The sequence below is a fragment of the Asterias rubens genome, chromosome 19 (genome assembly GCF_902459465.1).
Source record: "Asterias rubens chromosome 19, eAstRub1.3, whole genome shotgun sequence".
Taxonomy (NCBI): domain Eukaryota; kingdom Metazoa; phylum Echinodermata; class Asteroidea; order Forcipulatida; family Asteriidae; genus Asterias; species Asterias rubens.
In genome coordinates this window covers 10,852,846-10,867,908 of record NC_047080.1, presented here as the reverse complement: position 1 = coordinate 10,867,908, position 15,063 = coordinate 10,852,846, and the positions used below count along the sequence as shown (strand labels likewise).

General features: G+C 37.6%; 2 protein-coding genes across 2 annotated transcripts; both read right to left on the bottom strand.

The window, feature by feature from the left end:
- Window positions 1-4,291: 4,291 nt before the first annotated feature.
- LOC117303203 (mitochondrial mRNA pseudouridine synthase Trub2-like) lies at window positions 4,292-9,986 on the bottom strand. Its single transcript, XM_033787342.1, has 6 exons — window positions 9,534-9,986; window positions 8,755-8,961; window positions 8,223-8,366; window positions 7,552-7,624; window positions 6,517-6,656; window positions 4,292-5,058 (listed from the first exon to the last, which is right to left on the bottom strand). The coding sequence occupies exons 1-6, from the start codon at window positions 9,673-9,675 to the stop codon at window positions 4,799-4,801; spliced, it is 966 nt and encodes a 321-aa protein (XP_033643233.1). The 5' UTR covers window positions 9,676-9,986; the 3' UTR covers window positions 4,292-4,798.
- A 2,496-nt stretch (window positions 9,987-12,482) lies between these two features.
- LOC117303478 (V-type proton ATPase subunit G-like) lies at window positions 12,483-14,826 on the bottom strand. Its single transcript, XM_033787697.1, has 3 exons — window positions 14,687-14,826; window positions 13,778-13,878; window positions 12,483-12,977 (listed from the first exon to the last, which is right to left on the bottom strand). The coding sequence occupies exons 1-3, from the start codon at window positions 14,766-14,768 to the stop codon at window positions 12,810-12,812; spliced, it is 351 nt and encodes a 116-aa protein (XP_033643588.1). The 5' UTR covers window positions 14,769-14,826; the 3' UTR covers window positions 12,483-12,809.
- Between the last annotated feature and the right edge of the window lie 237 nt (window positions 14,827-15,063).

Below are 15,063 nucleotides of genomic sequence, written 5' to 3'. Positions count from 1 at the left end.
TGAAATTTGAAAAGTTCACAAGGCTATAGCCTTGTGACTTTTTCGGCAAAATTTGAAAAGTTCACAAGGCCTTGTGACTTTTGTGAAATTTGAAAAATCACAAGGCTATAGCCTTGTGACTTTTGTGAAATTTGAAAAGTTCACAAGGCTATAGCCTTGTGACTTTTTCGGCAAAATTTGAAAAATTTTCGGCAAAATTTGAAAAGTTCACAAGGCTATAGCCTTGTGAATTTTTCGGCAAAATTTGAAAAGTTCACAAGGCTATAGCCTTGTGACTTTTTCGGCAAAATTTGAAAATTTTTCGGCTAAATTTGAAAAGTTCACAAAGCCTTGTGACTTTTGTGAAATTTGAAAAATCACAAGGCTATAGCCTTGTGACTTTTGTGAAATTTGAAAAGTTCACAAGGCTATAGCCTTGTGAATTTTTCGGCAAAATTTGAAAAGTTTACAAGGCTATAGCCTTGTGACTTTTGTGAAATTTGAAAAGTTCACAAGGCTATAGCCTTGTGAATTTTTCGGCAAAATTTGAAAAGTTCACAAGGCTATAGCCTTGTGACTTTTGTAAAATTTGAAAAGTTCACAAGGCTATAGCCTTGTGACTTTTTCGGCAAAATTTGAAAAGTTCACAAGGCGTGACTTTTTCGGCAAAATTTGAAAATTTTTCGGCAAAATTTGAAAAGTTTACAAGGCTATGTGAATTTTTCGGCAAAATTTGAAAAGTTCACAAGGCCTTGTGACTTTTGTGAAATTTGAAAAATCACAAGGCTATAGCCTTGTGACTTTTGTGAAATTTGAAAAGTTCACAAGGCTATAGCCTTGTGACTTTTTCGGCAAAATTTGAAAAATTTTCGGCAAAATTTGAAAAGTTCACAAGGCTATAGCCTTGTGAATTTTTCGGCAAAATTTGAAAATTCACAAGGCTATAGCCTTGTGACTTTTTCGGCAAAATTTAAAAATTTGAAAATTTGAAAACATTTGTGAAATTTGAAAAGTTTATAAGGCTATGTGAATTTTTCGGCAAAATTTGAAAATTTCACAAGGCTATAGCCTTGTGACTTTTTCGGCAAAATTTGAAAATTTTTCGGCTAAATTTGAAAAGTTCACAAGGCTATTATAGCCTTGTGACTTTTGTGAAATTTGAAAAATCACAAGGCTATAGCCTTGTGACTTTTGTGAAATTTGAAAAAACACAAGGCTATAGCCTTGTGACTTTTGTGAAATTTGAAAAGTTCACAAGGCTATAGCCTTGTGACTTTTGTGAAATTTGAAAAGTTCACAAGGCTATAGCCTTGTGAATTTTTCGGCAAAATTTGAAAAATCACAAGGCTATAGCCTTGTGACTTTTGTGAAATTTGAAAAGTTCACAAGGCTATAGCCTTGTGAATTTTTCGGCAAAATTTGAAAAGTTTACAAGGCTATAGGCTTGTGAATTTTTCGGCAAAATTTGAAAAGTTTACAAGGCTATAGCCTTGTGACTTTTTCGGCAAAATTTGAAAATTTTTCGGCAAAATTTGAAAAGTTCACAAGGCTATAGCCTTGTGACTTTTTCGGCAAAATTTGAAAAGTTCACAAGGCTATTATAAGCCTTGTGACTTTTTCGGCAAAATTTGAAAATTTTTCGGCAGAATTTGAAAAGTTCACAAGGCCTTGTGACTTTTGTGAAATTTGAAAAATCACAAGGCTATGGCCTTGTGACTTTTGTAAAATTTGAAAAGTTCACAAGGCTATAGCCTTGTGACTTTTTCGGCAAAATTTGAAAATTTTTCGGCAAAATTTGAAAAGTTCACAAGGCTATATAGCCTTGTGACTTTTTCGGCACAATTTGAAAATTTCACAAGGCCTTGTGACTTTTTCGGCAAAATTTGAAAAGTTCACAAGGCCTTGTGACTTTTGTGAAATTTGAAAAATCACAAGGCTATAGCCTTGTGACTTTTGTGAAATTTGAAAAGTTCACAAGGCTATAGGCTTGTGAATTTTTCGGCAAAATTTGAAAAGTTTACAAGGCTATGTGAATTTTTCGACAAAATTTGAAAAGTTCACAAGGCTTTCAAATTTTGCCTGGAAGGCCTTGTGTAGGCCCACTTGTCAAAAAAAAATTCAGTTTGTGGCTCAAATTGGTTATAAATATTGTTGGTATATAGTTGTTAAAGTTAAATAAAGTTAAAGTAAATTTGTGCAAAGAGTTAGTCAGAGTGACGACCAGGCATTCAGGGGACTCAAAGTCTGATCGAAACCAGCGTGGTGATCACCCATTAGAACCCTTAAGGGACTTGCAGTCCCGGTCCCTCCTTTACTCTCCCACACGGAATATCTTCATCCACACCTAATTTGGGGATAGACATGACGGACCCCAATCCATTACTGGTGCAAGCAGTAAAAGTCATGTCCCTCTTGGTACGGGCGGGATTCGAACCGGTGTACCAGCTCTGGATAGCACGCAATTGAACTATCCAGTGCACCGTGTCGCCACAGTGCCCGTTGGTGTTTGGAGATGATTTTTATACTACTTAAATAATTCACTCACTGCGTCCAAGCAAAAAAGAAAAACGCACACACGGGAGTTGAACCGGGGTCCCGTAGCTCCCAGTCCGACACGTTCTTGGACTAGCCACGACACCAGTTGTAGAAGTCAATGAATAGTAAATACCTAAACAATAATATTAATAATACAACAAAAAATTAAACACGCCAATATAGACGGAATTTGATGTTGTTGTGTGTGATTCGCGGAAGCAGTGTTTTGAGTCAACAAAACTTGCCATTATAATCTTGACAAACGGTTAAAAAGGAGGATTGCTCTCTATCACCAGCAGTAGGCGTGTGGGTCAAGATCACTGGTTTTGTGGAAGTGGGTTCCAGGGTGAATGTTTATACAACTACTTTATTGAGACCTACAGCTGACAAAAGTGAGTAGAATTCAGAGATTTAGGTAAATGGGAATTTCTTGTTGTGCAAAATTGAAAAAATCACGAGGCAAGTCGAGCGTTTATCAAATATTGGCTATAGCCTTGTACCATTTTTCGGCAAAATTTGACAAGCTTTGCCTTGCAAGCTTGTGAACTTGCCGAAAAAGTTCACAAGGCTATAGCCTTGTACACTTTTTTGGCTAAATTTACAAGGCTACACTTTATCAGCAAAACTTGCAAAATTCACAAGGCTATAGCCTTGTACACTTTTTCGGCAAAGTTCACAAGGCTATATATAGCCTTGTACACTTTTTTGGGGCAAAATGTGCAAAGTTCACAAGGCTATAGCCTTGTACACTTTTTCAGCAAAATTTGCTAAGTTCACAAGTGTACACTTTTTCGGCAAAACTTGCAAAATCACAGTACACTTTTTCGGCAAAATTCACAAGGCTATACCGTAGGAGGTCCTGTTTTCGAGGTGTCCCTAAAATCGTGGCAAATCTTTTACCTCTCTGTGCGCGATGTAAACAGTCCCTAGATAAAAATTGTGTGGTTTTATTTGCCAAGCAAAGAATCTCCTCTCCCTTGACCAAAACTTAGAAACACGTAAGGCTCCACTGGATATTTGCACTTGTAAATGCAAAAAGTTTGGTATTTTAGGCATTTCTACAAGGTACAAAAGTATGTCATAATGTTGAGGCCATATAAAAATATTTGCCCACCGAAAAAGTTTCATCAAACACTATTTCAATTCACAAATCATGATGATCAAACCATGTGCCTGAATATTTTGCTGAGCATTCTGGAAAAAAAATACAGAGGCTTAAAGAAGCCATGTGCCTTATGTAATTTTCTAATATTTTTGGAGATTTTTTTTTTTAACCCTCCGATCAATATTATTATTAATATTAAAATTTAAACGATCAGCTTGTTGATTCAATTATCACTGTTTATTTATACGCTTTATTATAAATTTTAAGAGAAAAAAAGGGGGAAAAAATAAATAAAAATCAGATTTGAAAGCCAATGATTATTCACACTTTTTTTTATTATTTATTTTTGTTATTTTTTGCAAATTACCATGGTAATTTTAAAATTTCATTAAAAAATATTTTGAATAAAACGAAGACAACTGCTGGCTATAGAGTAATACACAGAGTCTCAAAGAACACTTGTAGTCACTGTAGATGTTTCTTCCATGCATGGCTTCACCGGGAAACTATGCTTTCTTGTTTGCCGTGAAAACAGGAAAAACTCAAAACAAATGGGGCCAGTTGAAGGCATCGAAGATCGGTGTGTAGTGTGAACATTTCAATGTCCATCAAATTTAATATATGTTTGCATACTTCATATTAACAAAAGAAGGTAATTAGGGCATCGGTTGATATAAGGCATCATTATTTTTTTCCCAATTCTAAGAAAAAGGCATAATAGCGTGAAAACTGGTAAGGGGAGGATATAATAGGCTTGTATACTTTTTGGGGGCAAAATTTGCAAAGTTCACAAGGCCTTGCAAAGTTTGCAAAATTTGCAACGTTCACAAGGCTATAGCCTTGTACACTTTTTCGGCAAAATTTGCTAAGTACACAAGACTATTTGTGCTTTTTTTTGGCACATTGTATTATATACATATAGCCTTGTACACTTTTTCGCCAACATTTGAAAAGTACTTTAAGGCTATTATATAGCCTGTACTTACGCCTATTATATAGCCTTGTACATTTTATCAGCAAAAATCAGAAAAATTTGCTAAGTCGACAAGGTTTACTAAACTAGTAACTAAATCCAGATTAACAAGTCTATCCCTCATCTCACTTGGAGACTTCAGTCTGGTAAACCAGTAACCAAATCAAGTCACAAATCAATCAACGAATCTTTCGCACAAGAAACCATCACCTTGTCTCCTCAAGAATTCCCTCGACCTTTCTCCTCACGCTGAACATTTTCTTCTTGAGTAGCGGTCTGCAGGTCCTCAGTCCCTCATCAATGTACGGAAGAGACCACTGTTTCCTGAGGAGTGCCTCATCCAGCGTGAGTGGGCCGTCTTGAGTTCGCCTGACAAGTGTTGCAACGGCGCTGGTTTTCATGTCTTGGGCGAGATCGTGAACGATTTTCCTGAGGTATTGGGCTGTTTCATGGATGCATTCGATTTCTGAGGATAAAAATTGATCAAATTATACAGTAAGAATAAACTATAAACAGTACACTTGTTGGTACAGCAAAAAAAGAGAATTATACCCGCAAGTTTACTAATATTATAGCTTCAAACATCTCTTAAATTATACAGTAACGATAATAATAAGGAGTGGTTTCCTTTAAAGGAATTCTGCAGTGAATTCAAATAAAACAGTTAACTTTGCTGTCATTTATTTCTGATATATGTATTGAACATCAATAAAATGTGTTTTGTTTATTCCCGACATATCTGACTTGCATAATTAGCGAATTAGTCATGCCCCCCCCCTTTGTGGATTGTTACCGCCCCCCAACCATCGACGTCACGTCGGGAATTCAAACATATCGTCGGCAAAAAGAGTCTGGTCCCTAACTACACGCGCCTAGGTACCAGGCTACACAGTGCACACGTCTCTATATGCACACAGCCAGGGGGGCCCGGCGGCTCGGGTTACCGACATGACGTCACGTTTATGCAAATGAAGGCTCCCTTTTAGGGACGGGGTGGGTCCCCCTAATCTCTTGAAAACCATTTTAATAATACTTGCACAATTAATAAAAAATATAAAAAAATATTTCAGGTTTAAAAAGTCATGTTTAATCGTTTAAATGAATTTAAAAAAACACTGCAGCCACCCTTTAAGTGAAAAAGAAGAAGGGTTCATGTTTTTGTCAACATCTTTGTTCAGGGGGTGTCAGTCAGAAGCCATGCAACTTTCTGACTTCTTATACACCCGACCAAGCTATTGACAAAATAGGAGACCGTCAAAATCAATTGAATCATGAATGCTCCAATGCATGAGCATTCAACAGTCGAAAAGATCAATTTGAGGCATTTACCAATAGTATTTGGGGTTGAATAAAGACAAATCTACTGGAGTGGGACTCAAACCAACGACCTCCGGATTACCGTGCAAGCACTCTACAATCTGAGCTCTATAGCCCTATCCTATCAAATTCATTAGGTCACAAAGCTGGTCAACCACTCAATTCAATCAATTGTAAATTGGTAGTAGAAATTCAACTTGTAGAAATGTAGTATTTAATTTCTGAGTTAAATACAGAATGACTCAAACGAACCTGAATGAGAAGAACAAATAATGTGTGCATGAAAATTAAATTTAATACAAAAGCTAAAGAAACCTAAGTTCGAATGAAATTAGGGGAAACTGAGCGAATACGTATAGTATAACTAAGAGAGGTTTGCAATAACACCATGTGGAAATCACTTTTTTAAGTAGCGTTGATTCTGAACCTGTAGGTTAACGTCTCAACGATTTGATCAGTATGCTTAATTCTGAAGATGATCAAAGCACACTGATTGCATTGTTGAGTCCTAACCACCGGTTCTTTTCAGAACCAACACGACTCAAAGAAGAAATTTCCACATGAAATTGAAAACACACTGATTTAAGTAAGCAGCATTGATACTCACCCAACTCAAAATCTGGCGGCTCAAAATGGATACATCTGATGTTCAGGATGAGAGGTGGAAGGTCCTCACCAAACGGTCTCAGCAGACCACGGACAGCCAACTCATACGCTTCTTGACTTTCAAGATCCACTCCAGCATTGCTACAAAACAAAATATGAATTTTTGCTTTTTATCAATACACCGATGTGTGGTAGTACTGTATACTCGGTACTTTCCCCCCGAGTCCTGTGAAAAAATTATCACAGGCATGTTACTTGGGTGGGATTCGAACCCACGACAATTGCAGTTCTAGAGCAGTGTCTTACCCACTAGACTACCGAAATTCTCGGTGGTCTAGTCCAGGAGGCATGAGGCAATCGCATTTGTTGCCCCTTGAAGTAATAGGCCTGAGACATTGTGGTGTGTCGTGGCTGAGTGGTTAAGAGCACCAGACTCAAGCACTGGTGTTTCTGTTCAGCTGAGTTTGGGTTTGAGTCCTGGTCTAGACACGTGTGTCCCCAACCATGATGTGACAGAGTGTCTTGGGGAGAATCCAATTTGAGTGATCACTTGTAATTGATCAAGTCACAGAAACAAATATCATTCAAAATCAACAATGGCACCGGGCTTTTCCCATCTTGAGGATGCATTAAAAAAGTACATTACTTCAAAAGGGGTCATTTCTTACAATCTTTAAAAAAATCAACAGTTCTCCAGTGCTCTTTACCAAGTAAGTTTTATGGTTGGTAACTTGTGGAGTAATTACCAAAAGTACTCTTTAATACTTCAAGGCATTTAATACCAAACTTATTACTAAGAAGGTTCTGCTCTGTGGACAATACCCAAGCCTACATTCTTATGGACTGTGAAGAGGTTACCCCTGTTTCAGCCCCAGGAGTTTGTGGCAACGTGCCTGTGGTGATAGTTGATTAAGGTAGACAGCCCAAAGTGTAGCTCTCACCTTGAAGTGGCTATCCGACTCCAAGAAGTAAGGCTATTAAAAAACATTTTCAAAGTAATAAAAAAAAATGCTGGGGTGATAAAGCCAACACTGACCTGAACAAGACCTTCTGGTGCTTTCTCTCCAAGTTGGAAATGACTCGGTCAAATTTCTCACAGGTGACATGCTCTGATGGACAAAAAATAGAAAACAATAAATAATAAAAGTGTTTTCTTAAAGTGCCCAATCCATCACTCAACAATGCTCAAGATGAAACCGATTGATATGTAATGGTTTCCAAGGTGCTGTGAGCAATATACAACAAGGAACACTGGCTACCCCTTTCTCTTTTTCGATAAGTGCAGCAGGGCCCAAAAAGTGTGAGTGAACAACACACCTAGTCAGACATTAGCAGCAGGTCTCAGGACTCGATGACCACTGGCTCCACTTCTCTAGTTTGTCGCTGTTACATAGAATTATTCAATTGATCCTGCTTTTTGTTGTTCTTTTTGGGCAACTTGATTCTAGATTTTGCTATGGCAGCTTTTCATCTTCTTGTTGTTTCCATCAGGTCCCCGAATCAAAGTTTTAAAAAAATATTTAATTAAAGTAATACAAAAATTCTACTCTCCTTAATCAATTATTTCTTAAAATAATGTGAAATAGTGTGTTTTTTTTCTTATTTTTTAATCTCTGTATATTTTCCTGTAATTCGACCTCCGGTCGCCATGGGAATTTGTTTTTAAAATAATAAACCAATTATGAATGAATGAATGAAAGTACTCACTAAACGATGTTTTTTGCCAGATTTTCCCCTCAGCATCATGTGAATCTGTGGCGATACCAAAACGACCTTTCACTGTATAGACCTTGGGCATCCTTGCGCCAAGATACGACTCAATCTTCTTGCTTCCATCTTTGACAGAAAGAACTGCAGTTGGAGAAAGACAAAAAAGAAGATTGTTCCAAATTGAGTTCAGGTAATACAAGGCTAAAGAATGTTTTGATTTTAGGTTTACATGCTTAAAAATTAAAGTACTATGTAAATCCACAGGCAATGATTTTAGGGAGGATAAAATCCCTCACTGAAAACTCTTTTAATTTTAATAATGACACAAAAATACTAGTTCCTTAGTGGCCTGATGTTTCGACCCTAGCAGAGTATTTCTCAAAGGCTAAAAGAAAAAGACTCTTCTAGGGTCGGAACGTCAGGCCACTATTATTTTTTTGCATTTTTTATACCAAAGTTCCTGTTGGTTGGTAAGCAGTTTGCAACAGCTAGTTCTATTTTTCTAAATTTTATAACGTACAGTACATACCCATGACACCAGACATTTTTGTGTCCACTCCGACCGACACAACAGCAACTTTTATCCTAGAGAAGAGTGGTCCTCTGACTAACGGATGATCAGCAAAGCTTGGCACCTCTACAGCCATCAAAGCATTGGGTGTGTCTTCAAGTCTTGCAACGTCTTGAACCACTTTGACGAGTTGTTTCTGAGGGCGTTGCTCCAATTTGTTCAAATCTAGAAATGCAATCACAAAAAAGTAGGTTGAAATTACAATAGCCAGAGTGTTGGGTAGGTCATATTGATTTAATAGTGGGTGCAGTACTTTCAAATTGACCACATGATTGTAATTGCGACCATACCATTAATGCCATTACTTCAGAACGAAAACATTTTGACAATACATGAGAGCAGATTCGAATTTGCTAAAACAGCAGCATTTCTATTTACAAATTTGTAACAACTTTCATGTCACTACAGCATGCTGTTTTTCTGTGCACTGCTTGCTGCACATACCTGGCGCAGTGGTGGTGGCGCTGTCATGGCTGTGTGTGATGAATACCGCCCATTATGACATGTACTGATACTGAGTGAAAGAGAGATTGGAATAAAATTACCGAACGAAAGGATTTGGCGAAAATTATATTTGTATTCCATTTTGTCTTCCGTTACTGTACTCCGTAATCCCTGCGTCACCCACTTCCCACGAAGCGTTCTGCATCAGTGCAAACCTGAAAAACTTACCACTCACTAGCTTATCAATCAATATATCATTAAAAAATAGCAGTATGTATGATTTTGATATTTACCTTCAATGAGGGAAGTTTGTATCGTCTCTTTGACATACTTGACTGGCATTCCTGACGGTTTGTACACAGCAAACAAACCATTCAAGTTGTTCCATGCTCTGGAGGCTAGCTGAGCTGTTGGCCTGACTAGTTGATTATTCATGATGACAACCCTCAGTGGTGTGTACAGAAATTAGAAAAGCTGCACACACTGTGTGACACTGACACAGTGACAGTCACAGTGACACAGCCAACAAACGTCAACTCAACTCAAAACTCAATGACGACCGCAGTTTGTTAAATTCTAGCTCAGTTTTGGACTCAGAGACGTCTATCGATTAAAAATGACTTCGACCACCAGAACAGCAGACCACACACTACGTTTATACAATGAGTCTTCATCTAAGTAGCCTGCAATCCTGCATAGTTTTAGTTGCACACATGTTGTTTCTCACTTTGTGTGGGAGGCGCCATGTTTTAACTGGATCCACTTTTGTCAATGGAGGGCGCTATTTAATTATCGAAGTGCAAACTGCTTGCAAGAGGGCGCTGTTTGCATATTATTTTGTTGTTTTGCGTGTGGGGGAGGGGCAATTCCCTTTCCAAATTTCAAAATTTGGACAAAGTGGGGCAATCCATCCAAGATTTTCTACAAATTTCTTCGTGAATGACAAGAATATTAAGTAAAGATATTTTATGTGAAATATTAGATGTACTTGTAGTTTTCCCCATCTTTCCAAGCTTTTTATTCACACATTTTTAAACAAACCTTACACTTGCAGACATTTTTTGAATGTTGATATTATATTTATTGCAATTATACATCATAATTACAAGATAGTACATAATAACATTTTAGATATTAAACCTTCGGGTAAGAGTACAAAGAACACTGACTATAAGAGACCTTTATGGCACAAAGCAAAACCTAGGCACCTGCTATCAATGAGTGATGCAGCCTGAAATTATACGGAGGCCTTTGTCTCTGTTGCCCCATGGTATGGTCTTGGCCTCCGTGCCCCTTCAAACGTTCCCCACAGACATGAAGTTTTTCAAATGCAAGTGCTCTTTCAATCATGGAAGTGGCCTTGCTCTCTCAAAGATGAAATTCCAGGACAGGTGATGTAAGCATGCAGGCCTGTATGCTTCTTTTTTGAAAGGGCAAGGGTGTCGCATGCAATTGTGTCCTCTATGCAATACTATCCGGCGGACATTATTGCATATGCAACTACGCAGCTGACAAGGAGGCACTGGCTGGACCAAATCCCCGTCCAGAGCCTGTCAATTTTTAAATAATTGTTTAATTTAATTTAAATTAATATAGAGAAAGAAAGAATAGAAGCCCAAAAAAATGTTCAAATAAAAAGGTGCTTTTAGAGCATTGAAAGTTTGGTTGGTTGGCACCACCTCACCCCCCCCCCCCTAAAAAAAACACCCCTGCTGTTCTGCAAAAGAGTTTTATTTTTATATTTTACAGGAGGGTTAGGGTAAAATCCCTATGAGTACCCATGATTTGAAGGACAAATCTATAGAAATAAATTTTATCTATTCTAATGAGTTAAAATTAACCATTGACAAATCTGACTGATAAAAAACCTCAACTACAATTAACGATTCTAATCAATTCTGATAACAAATTACTCTGAATGGCGTATCAATTATGCAGGTGTCTTTTTTCACGTGATATGCAGTTTTGCTCATGGACTTTTGTTATTGTTCATATACTATCAGCGGATTTCAGACAAAAATCGCCCAATTTCATAGGGCCGCTTAAGCACAAAAAGCAGCCAAGTCGAGTACAACAAAATTGCGCAGATGACGCCAAATGTCATCTTTACCGTCGCAGAACCATCCGTCGTCGAAAACGAAAAGTCCCTAAAACCTCTCCATGAATACACAGTGTTATTTTCCATACCCCTAGCATGACGTACATGGATCTGTGTAATAGACAATTATACTGTGGTGGTGGGCGGGTCCTAATGTAGTTAGCTACTGTAGAGGAGCACCAAGGTAGATTAAATTACAAACTATTACAAATTCCAACACTGTACACTCACTTATCAATAACAAAACTAACTGTGACCATAAACCAAAGTCATAGATCTGCCACCACAAAATGTTTGCTAAGCATAAACCAAAATCGCTTACCCCATAGACAGATGAACAGCCAAGATGCTACAATGTGGAGCATTTTTTACTCGTTCACCACTCACTTCTACTTAGCTCTTTAAGCAAAATCTTTGGTCACTCAGTGACATTGATACCAGTTGAAAATACAGAGAGACAGCCTAGGAATGTTTATGATTAATACTGTACCAACTAAGGTATGGGGGAAATAGTATATTTTGTTTAAAGCCATTGGACCCTTTCAGTAAACAGTATTGTCCAGGGCCCACACTTCGTGTATCACAACTTCTATATCAAATAACAAACATGTGGAAATTTAGGCTCAATCGATCATCGGGAGAAAATAACGGGAAAACCCACCCTTGTATCCGCGCGTTTCGCCGTGTCATGACATGTGTTTAAAATAAATCCGTAATTCTCGCTAACGAGAATTTATATTGTTTTACTATTTTCTCAAAAAGTAAAGCATTTCATGCAATAATATTTCAAGAGAAGTCTTTCACCACTACCTTCTGTAAACCCTGTAAGTTATTTGTAAATCTGTGAACTTTATTTTGTTTTTATGTACCGAAAGGGTCCAATGGCTTTAAGGAACCCTCCTACAAACTGTAACCATATGCTTCCACAGAGTACCACACCTTCAAGTTCTAGGCTAGCATTGGGTTAAGGCCTGGAAGAACAACCTAGGGTATGATTGTTCTGGTCTTTGCTTTGGTGCCCCTATAGATCTTTCTCATAATAGACTTTAAGATTTTTCATTGGAAGTGCCCATTGCAAAATGAAAATGGCATTGCCCTCTCACAGATGAAATCCCAGCCATGTGTGGAAATGGATTTCTTCTGTTTGTACAGCTGGCATTCATTTGGAAAGTCAAAACCAGTGTGGACTGAACCTCAAAGTCTCATGTGGAATTTTGTTGATGAGCAATTTGGTCAGGAGAGTGCACCAATAGTAGGAGGGTTAACTATGATTGTAAAGGAATCTAAATCAAGCAAGTGCAGACCCTTTATATTGAAAATGTATCCCACCTAACACTACAACAGTTAGTTTTCTCTCCACAAATAGTGTATATATACACAACATAGATATCAATAGATATTATATTCTTAAACCCTAGAAATAATTGTGTTTTTAAAGCCAAATATCTGCCTCACCAGATTTTTAAAATGTTTATAGTCGAACATTCTCGTGGAGCTCTGCCTTGATATCGAAGACAAGATCAAAGAGCCCGGACAAGACCTCCTCCTTGCTCTTTGAGACACGGATATCCATCTCGCTGATCTTACGCCTTGTCTGCTCCTCCACCTCCTTGACTTGGTCACCCTTGGAGCCTAGGTACTGTGGGGGGAAGAAAGTGCATCCAGGATGAATGAGAGCAAAGCAGGAGATGCATCAATGAAAAAAAATGTTGCAGCATCAGTGAAGCCCTACTCTTGCGGCAAGAGCTCTCTTCAATATTTTTAAATTCAGGAATTGGATTTCAAGAAAATCTTCAACTATGTCATACTCTAATTAACCCAATTCAACAACGTTTGAAGACACTGGACACTATTGGTAACTGTCAAAGACCAGTCTTCTCACTTGGCAGGCCTGATACTTCACGGAGGCAACGGAGGCGATTGCCTCCATTGCCCTTGCCATTGCCTTGGTGCCCTTGAAATGCTCCAGCAAAAATGTACAATTTCCTCATAGGGTGCCCTTTGCCAAAGAGAAAATGCCTTGGTGCCCCCGCCCCTTCAAAAACGAAGCATACAGGCCTGACTTGGTGTAACTCAATAATGCATAAAATAACAAACCTGTGAAAATTTGAGCTTGATTAGTCGTAGGAGTTACGAGATAACTATGAAAGACAAAAACACCCTTGCCACACAGAGTTGTGTGCTTTCAGATGCTTGATTTCGAGACCTCAAATTCTAAACTTGAGGTCTCTAAATCAAATTAGAGGAAAATGACTTCTTTCTTGAAAACTACGTCACTTCAGAGGGAGCCGTTTCTCACAATGTTTTATCCTATCAACAGCTACCCATTACTCAATACCAAGAAAGGTCACTTTTATGCTAATAATTATTTTGAGTAATTACCAATAGTGTCCACTGCCTTTAAGGGGTGTGGTTATTTAGAGACAGACGTGAACTTACATTTGCCTGAATTTCTTGAAATTTCTCTTCTCTTAATCTTCTGTATTTCTCAATTTCTTCTTGGGCTTCTTCTTTGGCTTGCTTTAACCTCTTGTTCTTCTCTGAAAAGAAACAAAAAATCATAATTTATTTTACAATGAAGTTGTTTATCTGTTTATATCATCGTCAGTAATCTATAAAATGAACTGTTTCATTTAAACCTCCTACTGTCTGACTATTCAATAAATCCACTGTCGTTCTGAAATGATAGATGAACCATGCTAAATATGGCTTGCAAAATAATGATAATTTGGTGAATGCATCTAAACTACAGTAGTCACACAGCTAGACATTACACAGTCAACTCTCTTTCTGCTTTTCAATACCATCTTTGAGTTTTAGTTTTAGTAGATAGAATTGACCAATAAGTTTTCAATATGCCCCGTTTGCCAAATCTTTTTTATTTGCAAAATAAAATTAAATTCATTTTTATTTTCAGTAGTGGGTCTATAGGCCTATCTTATCTAATCTATCTAATTTTCACAAACAAGAAAAAAAGAAGATAATTTCTTTGGTTGGGGAAAAAAGTGAAAAATAATGTGGTGGCAGGATACTGAAATCCTTTCATGTTATTGTTAATGGAATGGGGAGGTTTCAACAGACATTGAGACATGTCTCCAAGTTAATCTTTTAAACCTTTAATGGTTTTATCTCTAATTCTACCTCGTCCTCCATAGTTTTATGAAAATATTCTGCTGGTTTGTCTACGATGTACATGACTCAGTGTGTAAAGAAAATGAGCCAAACAAATCAACAAAATTTGGCTGAACAAATCCTTCTAAACGACCAAAATAACGAGAACAAGTCGCACAGTAATATCCTTATATATGTCTGTAATACTTCATCGTCCACACTGTCATATATACTCACTTTTTCTTGATTCTGAGACCCTTTCTGCGGCCTTCTTTTCGGCTTGGAGCAACTGCTGAATTCCTGGAGTTTGCGCAGCCATTTTGGTTTATCGACTGAGAGAATAGAGATAGACTGGCTATGAGTCGCCGAGCGCTCAAATCCGGTACAAATGACTAATCACTGAAAATGCACACGTGATGAATAGCAAAACAATAGTCACGCGCTGCATTTAATTCAACGACTGTTTTGTGTTTGTTGGTAATGCGTGCAGGGAAAGTACGACGACTGTTTTATGTGAGTTATCAACACCATATAAAAAAGTAAATTATTTTGTTCACTGAAATTCTATTTGCATTTGTAGTAAATATAAATGGTTAAAAACAAATTTGTTAAAT

What these genes read in the sequence shown, in the direction of transcription:
- LOC117303478 (XM_033787697.1), bottom strand. Translation starts at nt 14,768, where the DNA reads ATGGCTGCGCAAACTCCAGGAATTCAGCAGTTGCTCCAAGCCGAAAAG. An exon ending in GGTCTCAGAATCAAGAAAAA is followed by an intron (nt 13,879 to 14,686) that starts GTGAGTATATAT and finishes GTTTCTTTTCAG; the next exon opens with AGAAGAACAAGAGGTTAAAG. An exon ending in TTCAAGAAATTCAGGCAAAT is followed by an intron (nt 12,978 to 13,777) that starts GTAAGTTCACGT and finishes TTCCCCCCACAG; the next exon opens with TACCTAGGCTCCAAGGGTGA.
- LOC117303203 (XM_033787342.1), bottom strand. Translation starts at nt 9,675, where the DNA reads ATGAATAATCAACTAGTCAGGCCAACAGCTCAGCTAGCCTCCAGAGCA. An exon ending in ACAAACTTCCCTCATTGAAG is followed by an intron (nt 8,962 to 9,533) that starts GTAAATATCAAA and finishes TTGCATTTCTAG; the next exon opens with ATTTGAACAAATTGGAGCAA. An exon ending in AAAAATGTCTGGTGTCATGG is followed by an intron (nt 8,367 to 8,754) that starts GTATGTACTGTA and finishes CTCCAACTGCAG; the next exon opens with TTCTTTCTGTCAAAGATGGA.